The sequence below is a fragment of the Natator depressus genome, chromosome 2 (assembly GCF_965152275.1).
Source record: "Natator depressus isolate rNatDep1 chromosome 2, rNatDep2.hap1, whole genome shotgun sequence".
Taxonomy (NCBI): domain Eukaryota; kingdom Metazoa; phylum Chordata; order Testudines; family Cheloniidae; genus Natator; species Natator depressus.
The window spans coordinates 94,796,966-94,816,792 of record NC_134235.1 but is presented as its reverse complement, the minus strand read 5'-3'; the positions used below and the strand labels follow the sequence as shown (position 1 = coordinate 94,816,792).

General features: G+C 38.4%; 2 protein-coding genes across 3 annotated transcripts in view; one reads left to right on the top strand and one right to left on the bottom strand.

The window, feature by feature from the left end:
• Positions 1-4,034, top strand: part of CD226 (CD226 molecule) — a 38,450-nt gene extending 34,416 nt beyond the window's left edge. Inside the window, exon 6 of the mRNA XM_074943494.1 lies at positions 3,897-4,034. Coding sequence (XP_074799595.1) covers positions 3,897-4,034 — 138 coding nt within the window. The remainder of the gene's footprint in view (positions 1-3,896) is intronic.
• Positions 4,035-4,996: 962 nt separating this feature from the next.
• The window catches only part of DOK6 (docking protein 6), a 423,151-nt gene continuing 408,320 nt past the window's right edge, over positions 4,997-19,827 (bottom strand). For both annotated transcript variants that reach the window (XM_074944708.1, XM_074944709.1), the window contains one exon: positions 4,997-17,912. In XM_074944708.1, coding sequence (XP_074800809.1) covers positions 17,661-17,912 — 252 coding nt within the window. In that variant the 3' untranslated portion in view covers positions 4,997-17,660. The remainder of the gene's footprint in view (positions 17,913-19,827) is intronic.

Here is a 19,827-nt window from a genome sequence, read left to right as displayed (position 1 = left end):
GAACTACTTGCTTTTTGCGGGATCTTTTTGTGTGTCTTTCTTTTCTGAGTAATTTAAATGTGACAACATGAAAACAGTACTTTCTGCAGTTCACAATTTAGATTCTACTCTTACTACTGGTGCTTCTTTCACTATTTCCCTGAAATATGCTCACACTTGTAAGAGACAGCATGGTGTAGTGGTCTGAGCACTGATCCAAGCACCAGGAATTCCTGAGGTCTAATCCTGTTGATGGGCTCATCATGCAGGCCACCATTCTCAAGTCAATGGGAGTTGCAGATGCTCAGCAACGCTCCAAATCAGGCCCTGTGTATTTGTCCTAAATATGGATTTATGGGCTGGATTTTGAGCTCCCAATTTGGCTTTAACACCTTTCTGAATTTCTGTTTCCCCTTGAATAAAAATGGATTGTTAGTTTAAGAGGAGTGCTGCAAGGATTAGTTAATATTTGCTAAGGACTCTGATAGTATTAAACATCAAAGTGCTAACTGTTTTGGCAGTGATCCTTCTGTGATATAAGAGGGTAGATATGATTGCAAATTGTTTACCTTTGGGTTTGAAAGCTAACCCCATTATTCCTCCATATGCTGCATGCATGTTTAATTTTGGACACTAAAGGTAACATTGGTTCATTCTATTATTTGATACATCTTCAGTTTGTCTTAAAAGTAATACCTAAACATATTGCATATGTATGCAGGACTTCTGCCATGGGAGAAGTGTAACAGGAGAACTTAGGTGCTGTGTTTGGGAGTGAGATGTGAGTTCATCTACTCTAATTTTGTAGGGCAGATACCCAGTTTTCAGAGGTTTCCCTCTTTTTTGTTCTTTAGAGGTGGGACCCAAACACTAATACTTAAACCTTTTTTAGACATTTGTGTTCCATAAAAAATATAATATAAATCTTTATAGAGCCCTAAGAATGCTAAGGTGAGGGAAGGGTGCCAACTTAATTCTGCTCCTGCCTTTCCTCTTCACTGACCCTCAGTCCTGGCTCCTGGGGCCACCTTTGCCATCTTTCCCCCTGAACACTATGTAACCTCTCTTAATGGGTGTGTGAGCCTCTCGCTGCTTCTCCCCGTCACCAGCTTGTACATGAAGCCACTATGAGTTGCATGGTAGAGATTTCTTTAAAACTCCATCTTTACTCGTAGTCTTCACTGCCTCCCTTCTGTCTCATATTGACCAGAAGAAGGGTGAAGCAGGCTGTAATGGGAGTACAGGCCTCAGGGAAATCCCTGCACTAAGAAATCTTCCCTTTTTCTGTGATAAGGAGCCCTAATGGACTCGTGCTCACTTTAGGAACTGCCTAGTTCATAAAGCAATTAATGCATGAGGAATCACAAGTGTTTTAAGATTGGACGAATCCTGCAGTTGTTTTCATCTATCTACTATGCCCCAGCTGAAATTATTAATCGTGATTAAGCGCCCTGTTAAACAATAGAATGCTATTTATTTAAATATTTTTGGATGCTCTCTATGTTTTCAAATATATTGATTTCAATTACAACACAGAATACAAAGTGTACAATACTCACTTTATATTTATTTTTGATTACAAGTATTTGCACTGTAAAAAAACAAGGTAGTATTTTTCAATTCACCTAATACAAGTACTGTACTGCAATCGCTTTATCATGAAAGTTGAATTTACAAAAGTAGAATACTGTAGAAAAAAACTTGCATTCAAAAATAAAATAATCTAAAATTTTAGAGCCTGCAAGGGCTCAGTCCTCCTTCTTGTAAAGCCAATTGCTCAGACAAACAAGTTTGTTTACATTTGCAGGAAATAATACTGCCCGCTTCTTGTTTACAATGTCACCTGAAAGTGAAAACAGGCATTTGCATGGAACTGTTGTAGCCAGAGTCCCAAGATATTTACGTGCCAGATGCACTAAAGATTCATATGTCCCTTCATGTTTCAACCACCGTTCCAGAGGACGTGCGTCCATGCTGATGACAGGTTCTGCTCGATAACAATCCAAAGCAGTGCGGACCGATGCATGTTCATTTTCATTATCTGAGTCAGATGCCATGAGCAGAAGGTTGATTTTCTTTTCTGGTGGTTCGAGTTCTGTAGTTTCCGCATCGGAGTGTTGCTCTTTTAAGACTTCTGAAAGCATGCTCCACACCTCGTCCCTCTCAGATTTTAGAAGGCACTTTCGATTCTTAAACCTTGGGTCGAGTGCTGTAGCTATCTTTAGAAATCTCACATTGGTACCTTCTTTGCGTTTTATGAAATCTGTAGTGAAAGTGTTCTTAAAATGAACAACATGTGCTGGGTCATCATCCGAGACTGCTAGAACATGAAATATATGGCAGAATGTGGGTTAAAAAACAGCAGGGGCATACAATTCTCCCCCAAGGAGCTCAGTCACAAATTTAATTAATGCATTATTTTTTAATGAGCATCAGCAGGATGGAAGCATGCCCTCCAGAATGTTGTCCGAAGCATGAAGGGGGCATATGAATGTTTAGCTTAACTGGCACATAAATACCTTGCAATGCCAGCTACAAAAGTGCCATGTGAATGCCAGTTCTCACTTTCTGGTGACATTGTAAACAAGAAGAGGGCAGCATTACCTCCCGTAAATGTAAAGAAACTTGTTTGTCTTAGTGATTGGCTGAACAAGAAGTAGGACTGCGTGGACTTGTAGGCTCTGAAGTTTTACATTGTTTTGTTTTTGAGTGCTGCAGTTATTTAACAAACAAAATCTACATTTGTAAGTTGCACTTTCACGACAAAGAGATTGCATTGCAGTACTTGTATGAGGTGAATTGAAAAATACTATTTCTTTGTTTATCATTTTTACAATGCAAATATTTGTAATCAAAAATAATATAAAGTGAGCACTGTACACCTTGTATTCTATACTGTAACTGAAATCAATATATTTGAAAATGTAGAAAAACTTTCAAAATAATTAATACATTTCAGTTGGTATTCTATTGTTTAACAGTGTGATTAAAACTTCAATTTAATTGTGATTAATTTTTTCTGGCATGGTGGTTGAAGCATGAAGGGACACATGAATCTTTAGCATATCTGGAACATAAATACCTTGCAATGCCAGCTACAAAAGTGCCATGTGAACGCCAGTTCTCACTTTCTGGTGATAGTGTAAACAAGAAGAGGGCAGTATTATCTCCTGCACATGTAAACAAACTTGTCTGAGCGCTTGGCTGAACAAAAAGTAGGACTGAGTGGACTTGTAAGCTCTAAAGTTTGACATTTGTTTTATTTTTGAATGCGGTTATTTTTTGTGCATAATGCTACATTTGTAAGTTCAACTTTCATGATAAAGAGATTGCACTATAGTACTTGTATTAAGTGAATTGAAAAATACAATTTTTCATTTTTATAGAGCACAAATTAATAAAAAATAAATATAAAGTGAGCACAGTACACTGTTGAAATTGAAATCAATATATTTGAAAATGTGGAAAACATCCAAAAATATTTAAAGAAATGGTATTCTAATATTGTTTAACAGTATAGTTTTTTTTTAACTGTGTGATTACTTTTTGTAATCGCTTGACAGCCCTGTCTAGATGTTTTGAGAAAACTCTGGAACTTTTTGAAATGTTCAGAATACTATAAGTACCAACTTGTTCCAGGTTCTTCCTCCCATCTCTGTTCTTTCCCACCTTACCTTCACTACTGCAGTATCTTCCAGTGCTGTAAATGAGATCTGGGCTCAAGCAGCTTTTCTTCATTTTTTTGACATTCCTATTACTGTTGTTCTGAGGGCATTCAGAGCATAACACAAACAGGGGCTCTTGAGCTTTAGCTCGATTGTGAACATCTCCCTTGATTAAATAAAGTGTGGCTATCTAATGAACCAATGATTTGCAGTTCACTGTTGACATTTTTTAATGGTTTTATGTTTTTCTAGCCCAGTAACAGTTATGGAAGATCCAACTTTCATGGCACACCAAACAGCAGAAGAGGAGTAGAATCAGTGTCTGGGCAGATGGATGAGATTTATATCAACTACAGAGACTACTCACGCAAACCAAAGACAAGAGCATGAGTTTCTTTCGCATGTCTGAATAAAGTAACCAATGTCGAAGTACAGGCTTTGGATCGTAGGATTGATTCTCTTTGTACCAGACTGACCTTTATTTTTTTAGTCTCCATCAGCAAAGTGACTTTGATTTATCAGTCCAGCAAGAGATTATTTGTTTGTCTATAATTTACGCTTTCCAAGACTGTAACTACATTTTAAGCAATCATTTTGGCAGGGAGGGAGGGAATAAATTAAGGGGCCAATTCAGAGCTGCTGTACCTCCAATGGTGCTGGAGCTGCATCTGTCTACACCAGGCCTGAATTTGATCTTGGAAGTTTACATGAATGAGTGAAGCAGAGGGAAAATGTGTTCTTTTCTGTCTAGATCCAGGTGTGTAACATCTACAGCGGCACTCCCGTTGTGTGCTTTATAGAATGGTAGCAGAATGAAACTGTTTTTGCCCACTGGTAACATAATACTTGTATTTGATCTTGTCACTTCACATGCAGCCGGTTTCCTCCTGCCCAGAATAAGAAGGGTTCACAGGAACTCACCATCCCTCCCTCTTCATGGCCACACAAGATGTTCAAGCAGTTACTCAGGTCCTTATGGTTGAGGAAAGGATAGAAATCTGGCCCTGAGGCACAGCAACACACTCAGGCCTGGTCTACACTGGGGTAGGGATCGATCTAAGTTACACAACTTCAGCTACGTGAAGAACATAGCTGAAGTCTACGTACTTAGATCTACTTACCGCGGTGTCTTCACTGCGGTAAGTCGACGGCTGACTTTCTCCCATTGACTCCGCCTGTGCCTCTCGCCCTGGTGGAGTACCGGAGTCGATGGGAGAGCTCTCGATTTATCGCATCTAGACTAGACGTGATAAATCAACCCCTGCTGAACTGATCACTGCCCGTTGATCCAGCTGGTAATGTTGACAAGCCCTCAGGTGAAAACAAAACACAAAGACTCGGTCACTGGCAAGTTATATTTAATAATAATTTATTATAAGGTTTGGTTGCACAAAAAATAAATGAGAACAAGGAGGATACAGGAATAAATGAGGCAAAGCAGAAGAAAAAAGCATGATTAAGAACACTTACAAAATGATATGTATACATACACATACATATATGTGTATATATTCTGCAGGAACCTGCAGAAGAAAATGCACAAAAATAGAAAGAAACAAAACCAGAAGGCAGACCTGAGAATTATGGTCTACGCATCTTGTTGGCCCTTTACACAAGTGGAATGTCTCTAGGCGTGTGCAGGACAGTCACTTTAACATGAGGGAGGAATCCAGGTAAGTGAGTGCTATTATGAAGACTAATAGTCACATATGGCTGCGTACTATAGTGCCTCAACATACTGTATACTGTATGTCAGGCTGATTAATCACATCTGCTTGGCCTGGTGCTCCCTTTCTCTTTAAACATTAGTGAAAGTGGTACTGAACTTGAATATTTCTGGAAAGGGGAAAAAAGTTAATGTCATTCTTCCTAAGCATTAGTTACCAGTTCTGTTGAGTTTGGCAGGAAAAGAGCATTGACAGCAGCCTGAAAGCTAAAAGCACATTATAGTTAACCTCTTCTGACAGAAGGCTGTTTTCATGTGAATAAAAAAACAGTGGTCTAGATTCTTCTGGTCATTATGTGGACATGGGAGTCCCAGACTACTGGAGAGGATCACAGCATTGTGCAGCTAGCCTACACTTCAGCTAAATTGAAGTGTTGTTGTAAGACTAAAAATTCATTCAAACCTAGCATTGAAGAGTTTCATTGTTTACAATGTCAAACACATCTTTTTTTTTTTTTTAATATCTGTGTACTCCTCAGCAAATACCTATACACATTATAAGGGGTACTTTTATTTTTTTCCACCAACTGAAGGATTGTTAGCAGATGAACAATGAAATTGCATCATATCGATGAGGATACAACGAACTGTACTATTAATAAGTTGGGTTTTTTTTTACCTGAGTTATCACATCATACCAGATCATTGCAAATTGTGCACAGTATTAAAAGTAGAGCCCTGTATCAGCAGGCCTTTTCTCTAACCTAGATGTGGTGATCCCATTTATATTCAAATGCCAAGCTGTTAATATAATGCATTCCAGTAGATTTAAGTTTTCTAGTCAGAGCTCTGGATGCCTCAAGATATAATAACCACAAAGTTGGTAGTGCCCCCCTGTTTTTTTAGAAGCGGAGTTTTCACTTGTAGTGTATTCATACTAGTCTACATAAACTAAAGAGTTGGTTTTACTGAGGGTGAAAAGATGGGGATTTTTTTTTAACTTGAATAGCTACAGGATCATCTTATTTTCGTTTGTTTCTGGTAAGTGTCCTTGATGTTTCCTTGACATGGTATCTGAGGCCATTATAACATTTTTCTATATAATTTTTTTTTCAAAATAATTGAACATTTTCCAGATTTTAGGGGGGAAAATCTATACTGCATATCTTGGCATTTTGTTTCATCTATTTTAATTCAAATTCCATAGATGTTTTGCTTCTACGAAGACAGTATACAGGGAAAATTGTGTCAACACATCACACATAGCATAATAAAAGTAATATATTAATCTTTTCCAATAAACAGACCAAGCAACAGCTTAATTTTGTACCATTATCATAAAGCTATATCAGTGAACAGCAGCTGAACCCCAGATGAAACCATTAAAAAAACAACCTTGTCAATGTTCCAAACTGGCAGCAAAATCAGTAAGTTACTAAAATCTCTTAAGACTAAAGAGCCTGGCTTGCACAAGTTGTCATTAATATGTCAACATTGCCTACAGTTTGTTTTCTAAATAGAGGGAAAAACTTAGCTACCACTGTGGAGTAACTGTTGGCCAGTGCTGATTTTTTAATGGAAATCACTGTAGGTGAAGCGTCTAAGCACAGCAGTTGGGGAGTAGGATTTAAAACCTCTTAAAATGTATGAGTGTGGCTTGAGGGACTGTCTATGGCAAAATTTGCATCGTTTTAAATTAGTGTTCTAGGTACCCACTCTGAAGTCAGACAGCTCATAGGGCACTATTTATGACTTAGATGATCAAGCTCAGAATTTCACATAATAGGACCAAATTACATCCTTAGCAAATGTAAGAAATGCAATTCCTTTTACAGGTGCTTATTTCCTCTAGGGCAAAAGTATGCAACTAAACTTTGCAATCACTTTTGAACAGAAAAATAGCAATGATAAACACCGAAAATAATGATTGAAATAAGTGTGTTTTTTCTCTACAGCTTAGAACCGTTTTAAAAAAAAAAAATCAATGTCCCACAAAGATAACAATAAACCCCAAACAGCAGCCAGATTATGGAATTTACTGAAGGCTGTTACAGCATTACTTATTTAAAAATAACAAACAAACCCAGGCTCCAGAAACATTACTTAAATAAATGAAGCTTACAGGATAAAGCATATTTTCATTAAACAAAAGAGATATTTAATTTGTTTAATTAAGGGACCTCTTAGCAGACAACTGGAATTATACTGATAAAAGCTTTTAAGAAAGGGAAAAGATGGCTTTTCTTCAGTGACACATTAAATGTGCTATGGCTAGTTGTATGCATGTATGTTGTGCGCAAGGAGAGAGACATTTATATGCTTGGTTTATGTTTCAAGGAGAAGTCCTGTAATTGATGGCATTATAAAACCTTTTAAACTTAAATACATGTCTCTTGAAAAACTGAGTCCTCCAAAGTAAAATAGTATCTGAAATTGGCCTATTCTGGCAGCACTTCACTCTGCAGAGACAGCCATCTTCCTGGTTCATGAAAAACAGAGAGAGGATCGAACTCCCACTTTAAGGTGCTTTGGGCAGATAGCATAGCAGGGAATTGAGATGCTATATTGAAATATTTCCTTTAGCTTCCTTTATTCTTAAAAAAATGCTGATGTGTTTTAAAGACAATAAATAATCTGCATCCTGCCAAGGCCTCCATCATAACTTCCCACTTTCTGTTCCTCTTGGCTATTTCTTTCTCTCGGGCCCAGCAGAGCGCATTTTGTCTGCTAGTAGTTGGAAGTGTGAAGGAATGTCTGGAGGGTTTGTTGCTGAGAGGGGGAGAGAAGGGAGCTAAAAGCGTATGTTGGGTTGTACTTGAAAGATTCAGTCAGGCAGGAACTTTGGATTTGGGGAAAGGTCTGGGCTGAGCCATGGAAAGAAACTGTTTCAAATAACAGATCCTAGGGTGAAGATTACTTGCAGTCTTAAAACTTCTGGAAACCATGGGGCAGATTTACACCCCGGAAGTTCCATTTAACTCAGTAGGCTAAGTGATTGTCATGTGGCGATGCTCCTCTCAAGTCCAAGGAGGGACACTGATTGACACCAGCACAGTTACCATCACCTCACTGAGTTACACAGATGTAAGTGAGAGGAAACCCAGGCTCTAAATACCTCCACTGAATTCAATGGAGTTGTATTTGCTTACACCAGGGCTACAATTAATTGCTAATGCCTTGTTTCTCCAATTAAATCTAATTGTTTGCTCCTGTCTTTAATGATCATCGGGTAGCAAGATGACACTCTCCATGTTCTGAGGAATTTTATTTTAAAGCTATTACTTAATTCTGAAATTAACACCACTGAGCTGTTGAAATTGTGAAATTTTAGAAATGTGCACATTTCCTTTTACATGTTTTATGTCTAGTTGGACACCAACCTGACTAGTTCAGGCTCCCAATCTAAACCCTGCTTATAGAATTATTTAGATGATGGGCAAAATTTTCAGAAACATTTAAATGATTGAGGCTCCTAAGTCCCTTTTTTCAAAAGTGACTTAGGCATTTAAGAGTTTAAGTACCACTGACTTGCTATGAAACTTAAGTGCCTAATGACCAGATTTTCTACAGTATTTAGGCACCTAGAGATGTGGATAGGCAAATTGTCAGATTTTCAAAAGCACTGAAGCAGGTTACATGCCTAGTTGCCATGGGAATCAATAGGCGATAGGTGCTGAACCAGCTTTAGTTCATAACCAGGTGTTATACACTTTTGAAAATGGAAGGTAGGCTCCTAAAGTGCTCAGATGCATTTGAAAATGTTACCTGATGTTTTAATCCATTCTCAGAAGAAAGCAGCTCAGGCATCTACCTCCCACAGGCTGAGATATACCTGGAAAAATTTAGATAGCTCATCAATGCTGGAAAATATGGACCTCGGGGTAAGTAAAATCTGCCACACTTTGCTGAAACACATGGCTGTTTGATTTCCTAATTCTGAAGGATCTGAACTAAATGTTGTATTGAATATTTCCTAAATCTAGCCACCGCTCTCAGGGCTTCCAAGACTGAGATGAATTCTATTTCAGAGTGAATGATGCAGTTATCACGCCACCCTGCCTTCTGCTAGCACTGTGTCTAATACAAAGATGGATTCTGGGCACAGTTACTTTTCCATCATGGGGGGTACTCAAAAAAAAAAGTTTTACCTTAGTTAAAAAGACAAGTTTATGTTAGTATCTATGGTACAGTATTCCCTTATGCTTTGGCTTGGCAGAATTCAATTTTTATTTTTTCTAATTTTTGACACATAATATCAATGTTTATTTGTAAACTTATTTTTAACCCTTTTAAAATTTCACTATCATGTGAAATTATGGGGGTGGAAGCAACAACATATGTCAAAATATACAAAGCGACCATCCTTAAATCAAAATCTAATAAGTTTGCAAACAGCACTTTTTGTACTGTGACTATTGATAAATTTTGCTGCCACCAATGGAAATATTTTTTCATCAACATGTGTGTACGGAGAAATCAATGTTTATAGGCATTTACCAATTAAAAATCTAATCCTGTCTAGCCTACCTATACTTTATATAGGAAATAACTGGAATACTAGAAATACTGAGGTAAATTTGTAAAGTTATCTAAGGCAATTGCCATATTTTTATGAGTAGCCACTTTCTTAGTAACTCAGCCAGTACTGAGCAAAGTTGAAAATGCTTATGGAAAAAATGAGAAATAGCTGAGACCCCCTGGGTGCCTCCCTATGCCAACTGGAAGAAGGCACCACCATACCATAACTCACCTGAGATCTGACACACTCATTATGACAACAGTGAGTTGGGGCAATCTATGTGAAAAAAGGCATCCTGTAAGATATCCTATTGAAACTGGTAACACGCCAGTGATTAATATTATTGCACGATTTAGCTACAGGTGGTGTATAGAGAATTATAGCTGTGTGCTGGAAATATGGTCTTAAAATGTGTTTGGCCAGCAGTGCATAAGCCTAACCCAGCCAAAGGAATGTTGTTTCATCGGCTTCACGGTGTTGTCAATGTAAATTGAGCAAGGCGAGGACAGACATATAATGGAAGTACATTTAAAGTAAACACAGCCATAAAACTAGCAGGTAGGGGGAGATGACCACTTACCAATCACAATGGGGTATGTTGTACCCTCAGGAAGCCTTCCTGGCTCTTAAAACAGAGACAATGGACTTTGGAAAATATAAGCAGAAACATAAAGCCACTTTGGCATCTATCGCCTGAGAGAGACAAGGGGCCAGAGCTCTTGAAATCTTGATCCTTCAACCAAGGGGGGAGGAAGAAGAGGGTGAAGTCTCTGGGAACTGACTGTAGGTGAGAAATCTGCTTAGACAAAGATTGTAACTTGCTGAAGTTAAGTTTTAGTCACTAGAAAGTATATTTTGTTTGTTACCTTTCATATCTCTTTCACTCCTATGTGAAATTACTTCCAATTAGTGATCAGTAGCACATTAGCCATGCTAAATTATTGTCAAAGTACATTTTGCCACATTTTTCTTGTATTTGTTAATAAGAGTAGTATATATTTCAGTTCTGTTTGTGTACACTCTGCCAACACCATATTTTCTCACAACTTAAAGAAGGTATTCAAGAAAATAAATGTTTTAAGATTTATACTATATCCCACAGAAGATGTAAAACCTCCATAATTGTGCACTAATGTATCATGTAGGAAATTTCTCATTAGACGCCTTCTGCATGTCATTGTATGGGCAGAAGCATGAGAACTGAGGGTCCTCAAGTTTTCTTACTTATAGTTGCAGACACTGTTTTTATTCATATAAATGTTTAATCCAATTCTGAAATGTTCCAAGTTATTTGCTTCAATAAAATCTTGCCTCAGTTAGTTCCACAAGCTAAACCAACTATAAATGAGTTTCTTTCATCTAGATTAAATAATGCATTTTAACGTGAGTGCTGATGTTCTTATTTATCCTTTTCCATAATACAAGAACACCTGATTGACCCTCTCTGCGCAAATTGTTGTTCTGTAGGACCTTGATCCTATGAGTTGAGTGCCAATCTCAGCTTCCATTGAAGCCAGTGGAAGTTGAGCACTTTAGTGAGGGTTGAGTACCCTCAGTTTCCACTGGCTTCAATAGGAGTAGAGGGCACCTTGCAGGATCCAATGCTCTATGAGTATCATATCTCCTAAATTACCCTAATCCTTTAAAATCTTTCCTTGTTTTCACTCCTCACCCCATTCCATGCTTCTATTCTTTTTGTTGCCCTTCCCTGAGGGCTCTGTTTACTATGCCCTTTTGGAGATGAGGGGACAAGAGCTGAATGCAGGCTTGAAGGTGAGTACATTCCATTTATTACTGTTTTTCTTACTACAGTCTAAAAAAGTGCAATGCAACTTTTTCAAAAAGCACCTCCAGAATTTAGATGCTTGATATCATTGTCATCTGAGGAAGCTTAAAAGACTCCAATATTAATTTTGTCACAAGGATAGCTTTATTTTGTACCATGTTCTGTTCTTCCTGCAAGAGCAGTCATGACAATAGATGTGTAACTGCCATCTTTGTTCTCATTATTGGTGTAAAATTGTCAAGCGACTGGATTAATTTTATGCTGTCTTTCTATGCTTGCTGCAGTCTTTGTTACAAGACAATGAAATATATATTGAGAACAAGAATAAACATATATTAAAAACGGGGGATAACTTTGCTCAGAACTAAAATAGTTACATGGAAAAATCCTCTGTAAAATATATCAATTCCCCTGACTCTCCTAAGACTATAACAAAAGAAAGATGCAAATCTATTCATTCTCAGGACACTTTCTACACAGAAAGATAAGGCGGAAATGGTGAAAACTTAATCCTTAGTGCTGTTCAGAATGAAGTGTGAAATTTAAGAAGGGTTTGAACTCCTTTCTCTTAAAGAGCATTTTATATGCTGACCAGGCATTGAGCTTAGTGGGGGGTTATGAGGTGTAACTGAAAACAAGCCTATTTTCAAATGGATTGTAACTCAAAGCAGAAGTTGGCCAATAGGGTCAAAGTGAACTTAAAAGGAAAACCTGTGCTTCATCTACAATAATGTTTTCCTCTTTATTTTTAAATGACTAAACATTTTAAATAAAAACAAATTCTTTACAATTAATTTAACATCTTTCTCTAAAAGTCTACCAAGTATAGGGAACAAACTGTAGAAAAAAGCTACAGAAAGGTGTCTGATAGCAAAACTTTCACTGACATGCATAGAGTCAGGATTTTTACCTAGAAGCATAGAGGTAGGGTCTGAAATTCACATTTAAGCACCTAAATAAGTGGTTTCATTTTTAAATGTGCTGAGTACCCACCACTGCCCATTGACTTCATTGCCTTGTGAGTGTCTTGCCTCTTAGAGCTACAGAAGGACATTCAGTGTACATTCAAGGACCATTCAACTACCATGGTAGTTCCTCTGTGCTTCTTAGTATTCATTTTATTCTAAAGAGTATTTGTTTTACTTGCTCACTCATTTCAAATATCAGACACCTTTCTTCATAAAGTCAGGAATAAGGACTATGCTTGATTTCAGAAGCTCAAGACTTTATCTCCAGAAAGCACTTACATACTGCATCAAATCTTAACCAGTTCACTTGTAAAACCTGTGTTGATGCAACCTTCCACCAGTAAATTATAGGCTGACCCCATAGGCTTTTCTGTGTGGGGGAGAAAGTGAGAAGCTAGGATTTGTTTGTTGTGCCATAAATTGTTATAGGAGAGTGTCACTAATTGGGCTGATGTACGAAGAGGAGTCATTCTATTTCTGGTGCTGCCTCCCTGTCATCTTTAATTAACAATGGCTTTTTGCTACCCTATCCCCTTTTCCATTCTTCTTCTGATTTTGTGCAATGGCCATTTCGCCCCCTAAGAAATTATCTATAAAATGTGGAAAAATTACAAAATACAAAACTGGACTTGGAGACAAAGAGGTTGCATTTGAATGATGTTTGTTTTTTTGCTTCAGTCCAAAGTGTAGCAATTATGAGATCTGATCATGGAAAACAAAGCCTGCAGGTTACCAGTTAAAATCCAGCCTAGATTGCTGGTGGCCAACCTCCATGCTGAGATCTATGTGACACTGGCCGATGGGCTCAGTGAGTTTCTAATACATAGATAATGGCATCCCTAAAATCACCAGCATTCTTGGCTCTAATTAGCATCTTTGTTAGCAGTTACAATGGAGGCCAAGGACTGAATGAGCATGAAGTCTGAACTTTACACACAGGTGGCCACTACAGTTCAAGGTTGAGAAGAAGTACTACTCCTGTTGCATTTGTTCTGCATATAACTAAAGGACTTTATTGCTCGTGAAACATGCTGAGTTGACTGCTTTCTAGTTTCACTTAAGAAAAAAAAGCCCAGTCTGTCTTCAGCTTACTAAACTAGTAACTAAACAGGATGTTTGTGAGCTGTTAATATTGTGAGCCCTACTAGTGAAATTTTTGCTATAGAGTCTTTCAGCTGTTTTGTCCCAACACCACCCATAAAATTTGATCTGGTTCACAGGGAAGAACTAATGTAAGGCATAACTAAAACAGTGTGTTTATTTTACTACCTGGTTCTGATTTGTTTCTATGGTGTCAAATGTAAGATTTTCCAGAAACTTCATGTTAGACCTTTGCTAGAATGAAACAGAATAGCTTTCCTAACACATTTGATCCCTGCATTTACTTTACCAACAGCTTTGTAAGCTTTTTCCTATTGCTCTACTTCCACCAGCTCAAGGGCATAACTTTAGAAGGCCAGCAATGTAGCTGGAGAACAGGGCTCAAATTGGAAAAGACAAAAGCAAAGCCCAAATAGTTGTACAATTTTTCTACAAGAAGACTCTAAGATCCAGATTTCAAGATATTTAATGCAGGCAAGCAAAATTGATCCATAATAGTATACTCAGAGCCAAATTAAAGGAAAAAGTGTCATAATGTATCAACTTAAAAACTGGGGGGGGGAGGGGGGCACTGACCACCCTGAGGAAACTACACTACTTTAGAAGCATATTTCATTACTTATCACTGGTCTCCACTCCATTTCCCTTTATCTGCCCTAAGTGAATGCTATAGCTTAGAAACATCAGCATGTGACAATCTACTAGAACATCTCACATGCTATGATTCTAGTTAGGTGCGACTATGCAGTGCCTCATTTGTATATAATGACTAATGTACACCCTGGGTATTTATATTAGAAAAGTCCTTTTCAAAGTGTAAATCAAAGCTAATTAGATATATTCATGTTACCAGAACCACAGAAGTCATTTTGTTGCCCTCTTGCTCTACACAGCCCAGGAGCTGAAATCGGAGTTCAGTTTTCATGCTTCAGGAGTGGCCGCCTTAGCTGTGTATGTTGCACAGGAATGAAGCTGAGACTTGAATAGGACTCTTTGTGGTCCAAAGGCTCCTTATGGACCCTGGTGGTCTCTAGACTGCAGCTCAGCTATGTGCCAAAAAGGTGGCTCCTTCTGGCAGAACCCCATTAGGAGCTGTATAAAGCTTGTTTCAGTGAGAAGCCACTCATATCATAGAGCAGGCATATGCCACAAGTTACTGTAATTCAATGAAGGCAGTGTTTGTGATATGGCTAGCACTAGCCCTTACCAGTTCTTGTAGGAAGTGTCACACTCTTCCGGGGAATGACAAACCAAAGCCTCTTCAGCTGTATCACCTGCAGTTCTGGGGTGGCACATAAAGCAAACGGTAGAATCCACTCATCTGCTTCTGAAAATCCCTGTGTCTGGGGTGTCCATTTTTCTTTTAATGAGTCTTTATAAGATGCTGCAAGTGCTGTTGTGTCTGTCTCTAGCTTCCTTTAAGCTTTAGTTCACTGTCTGAGAAATTAAGTTTTCTATAGGTTTAATTTAACTTAATTTTGGACCTACTTTCCCTCCTTTTTCTTTTGTTTTAGCTGCACCTGAAGGTGCAAGGACTCGTTAAAGAGTTGATAAAAGTATGAGTGGTTTGGAAATTATAGCCACTCAACGTTATGAAGATAAAGGCAATTACTAAGATTCCTATAAGTGGCTTTTTTTTTTTTTTGCAGGGGGCAGCAGATAGTTTCTGCCATTACAAGGGCTAGACTAAAATAACACAGATTATCAACAATCATATATCACCATATGAGGTGGTCACCAGCTGGGGTCAGACAGTAATATCATCCATACAACACAAAAGCAGAAAATCTCCATAATGAGATATAATCAGAAGCAACTGCTGTGGGCCACCCTCAGAGGTTGGATTCTGAAATATATGGACATGTGGTCTGTATGGCAATTCCAATGCTTCCATTTTCACGCTGCCAGTTCCCTGGTTTTTGGATCATGAAGTGACCACCATTGATATCACTAAGGGACACAATGAATGAGAATCTGAGGTCATGAAACACACAAGAGTATTTAGACCAAGAAATATGAAGGAAATTACACACACACACACATTTTCTTTCTCGTTGTGGGCAAGCTGCAGCATTTCCAGTTACAAAGAAGTAAAAATATTAGGCCAGCTCGTCAAATGATGTAAATCTGGCATAGCTCCTTTGAACAATGGATTTACGTCAAATTATACCCGCTGAGGATCTGAACCGGATTTTCTTTTTAAAAATGAAAAGTGTAGCTGAGGCTTTATTGATGGGTGCAGTATCACGGGGGCAATTTGCTGACTGTGTGGGATAGCGTATTTCCATTGTGGGGTTAGCCAGTTATGCTATACAGGGGGCTGTTCTATTTGTGAATGTGGTGGGGGAAGAGACCCAATAAGGACTGGGAAGAGAAAGGCAAAGAAAGAAAAAAATAACCTTGATTAAATGAATCAGCTGCACTCTGTAACAAACAAATCACAAACCTTTTCATTCAGCAGCTGTTCACTGAGGTGTACAAGCTTGCAATCTGTTAGCTTGTAAAATGTTTGACTTTTCTCCAAACATACTGTATCAATAAATGTTTAGTCAAAGCAGACATTTCTTTTGTACCTTTTTATAAAAAACCCTGCCTTTTTTCAGTTAAATTACCATAGATAAAACTGTTCATGTCATTGGAAAAAGAATCTACTGCTCTTTTCCTTGTTCTGCTGCTTCTGCCAGTCCTGACAACTAATGACAAGAATTCCTCTGGTAATCGCGGCAAACAATCCATAAAGAGAATGGACTGTACGGTTGGCTCACATGATACAGAGCAAGTAGATTTTTGTTCCCCCATTTTCCAGCATTTCAGAGCCTCAGATGCTGCACATAAATAATTGATGACCCTTATGAAAAATTAAATATTCAGGGCAGCTCAAACTCATTCTCCAGACCTACATTTGTGCCTTCCCCATTATCCCTTACTGATTCTAAACAAACTTAGCAGGTTTTTTTTTTTAAATGCCTTTCAAGCACGGACAGGCCTAGTTTAGAATTGTTCCATGTCTTTCCAAGGTAATTGATCCACGATCATACACAACACACACAATGTGGCTAAAACAGAAATCCTGGAAAGAAACTGAAAAAAATCAAAGTAACAATGACCAGAAGCTCAAGAATTAGAGCTAGGCTGCTAGACACTAGCAGAGAATCTAGCTCATTAGGTAGAATAGGAGTTTGCCTTTCAAGAATTCAGCCCAGATTCCTTTGTTTGAAGAATAGTTTCCACTCTTTTTTTTAAAGATATACTTGTCATAACAGTAGACAGTCCTGTTTAGATATTTTGCAGATGTGAAGACTTCACAGTTCTAAGAGCCGGATTCTGCCCTTTAGATATGTATGTACAGCTCTGAATGGCATTCAGAGGCAGAAACTGGCCTTAGGAATTTAAAATGAGAGCTATACTAGGTAGTAATATTACTTTTAATGCACCAAATTCTATTTCCCAAGATGTTACTGAAGATTATCTTGCTACTCCCACTATATATGTTTAGTTAAACATGGTAGCCATGGGAGCCTGATTAAAAAGGTGTTCACTCCTTTTTGTGATTGCAGCTTTGCTTATTTCGAAGGATAACATCTACAGTCGCTATACTGTATAACGGACAACGCTTTTCCAGTACCAACTGGAACCAATGGGCGGTCACTTGGATATAAAAAAGGTGGGTGCCGTCAGTGGAAATGGAGATGGGCAAACTTGACCACAGTGTTGGGGGACAAGTCTAATGTTGATTGTGTCGTCATGTTTCCACCCCAGAACAGGTGGTGTCCTGTGAAGCAGAAACCTCCACTTCACACCAACAGGGTTTCATTGGATTCAATTGCTTTCTTACACCTGGAAATCTGTCTGGTTGTTTTTACATATGGACCAAAGAAAATAAAAATTTAATAAATAAAAAGACTTAGCCTGTCTCTCAGGGAAGTTGCACTGCAGTTTTTAATCTTCACTGTGACCAGACTGGAGCTGGTAGACCTCAGTTTTCACTATAATTTGTCTTTCGTGGATTCTGAGGGTGCAACTGGCTTCCTGACCCTACTGGCAGGTTCCAGGCTCGATTGTCTCTCTGGTCATCTGTTGTGTGTGTATCATTGGATGAGGGCTGAACTGTAGCTGAATCCATAGCTGCTAGACAGCGACAGGGACTGCTGGTGCTCCTTGGCCGGCTCTGAGGCGTAGCTGGGAAACGTCTGTGCACGAGACACCTTTGTTGAACTGAGACTGTGACCTGGAAGGAAGGCAGAGAGCAATGTATTATGAATCAACTTACTGAGCTTCAAAAACAACTGAGCTGAAAATGTCCTCTGAATAGGCTAATAAGATATTAGCCATAGCTCTTTCTGAACTGGCAACATCCTCTATACAAACAAGTGCATCAGATCCATACGGTATTTGGACCCTTTTAGCCAAAAACACTCAGCCAGAGGAGAAAAAGAACGAACCAAGGCTTTGGCTTCATTTTCGGTTCTCTTCCTTTATTTCCTCCATGAATCAAATTAATAAACACTGATTGATTCATATTTACACCCTTGTTCCTGGGCTTTTCAGTAAGGGATGCCTCCAACAACCCCTGGACCCCAGATGATTCGATTCTGTACTGTTTTGGGTGTGCACATACATAAGTTATTTGTGTGAGTAATTTCAGGAGCAGGCTGTTATGGGAGAGAGTGACTGTAAGTGGGAGTCATCCTTGCTTTCCTCACATGAAACGACTTTTTATTTTATTCACTAACAAACAAAATATATGCCATTTTTCACAGCAACAATTAACATGGTCAAGTTCTAAAGTGCTCTTTTAGGAAAAAGGCTATGTAAGTCTCACTAGTTCCTTTGGAAGCTGTGGAGAGCTTTCACCAGGACAGAATTCAATTAGTTATATCCTTAGTTAAATCCTTAGTTAAATCCAATTAGTCATGCATCCGATGAAGTGAGCTGTAGCTCACGAAAGCTTATGCTCAAATAAATTTGTTAGTCTCTAAGGTGCCACAAGTACTCCTTTTCTTTTTACGAATACAGACTAACACGGCTGCTACTCTGAAACCAATTAAATCCGTCAGTGGATGTTGAATTACACACTATGACTAGGTATCACCCACACCTACAATTCCTGTTCATTCCCTCCTATGCGCTATGCTCTTCCCTTACCTTTCTTTCTTCCTGTTCCCTTTACTTATTTCTCTCTCTCCCAAACTGTTCCTTCTTTCATGATGCGCCTTGTGCTTGGAACAGTCTCCCTCCCTCTTCTTGTTCACCTTCTTTCTTATTTAAAATCCCTCTTCAGCACCCATCTCTTCCATAAATTCTTCCTCACCATAGATTCTTATGTCCTCTCCTTTACCTAAATTGCTGTTTAGATGTGTTGTGTCTTGTTTGTGTTAGACTGCAAACTTTTCAGAGCAAGAATCAGGTCTTATTTTTGTGGAATATCATGTATATTTATGGTGCTTTATAAATACTCAGTGGTAATTAACTGAGTTAATAATTCAGAACTAATAGAAACCCCTCCTCACATGAGTAAGCCCATTGTTTTAAATGGGATTACTCCCATACGTGATACTCCATGCAAAAGTGGCCATGAGCATAGACTGTTTGCATGCTAAAGTTGCATTTAGAAGACATGAAGGTTGGGTAAAAACCAGCATTTTGCATTTGTACTTCAGAATTAATCTGGGGTGGAACATGGTCCATGTGTTTGAACTGTCGCCTGATTGTGGAAGGTTAATATTATTATTTTGAATAATATGGATTATAGGCTAGCCAGTTAATCTGATCAGAAGATAAGATTCTTCTCCCAGTGGGACAAGTGGGTCACCCCTCTTATGGAGCTTGAGCACTTGAGTCCTCCTCCTATGTCCAAAATTAGTTTCCTCACCCACAAAATGTTAGGGCACACTTACTCCATAGGCTGGTATGTTTGACATATTAATGACATTAGCTCATTCTCATATCTGTTATTTCTGTCCTAATTGATTATTTTGGTTCTTTCCAAGTTCCAAATTGTGGTGTACCTGTTAAGTTTAAAGAGGATATGAACGTAGGTAGACCCCATACCACCCTGCTTCAATACATCCTTTATCTATCTATGTTAAAGGTCACAACCATATATAGACCTTATGCTTTAGCTCATCACCACCGATCTAGGT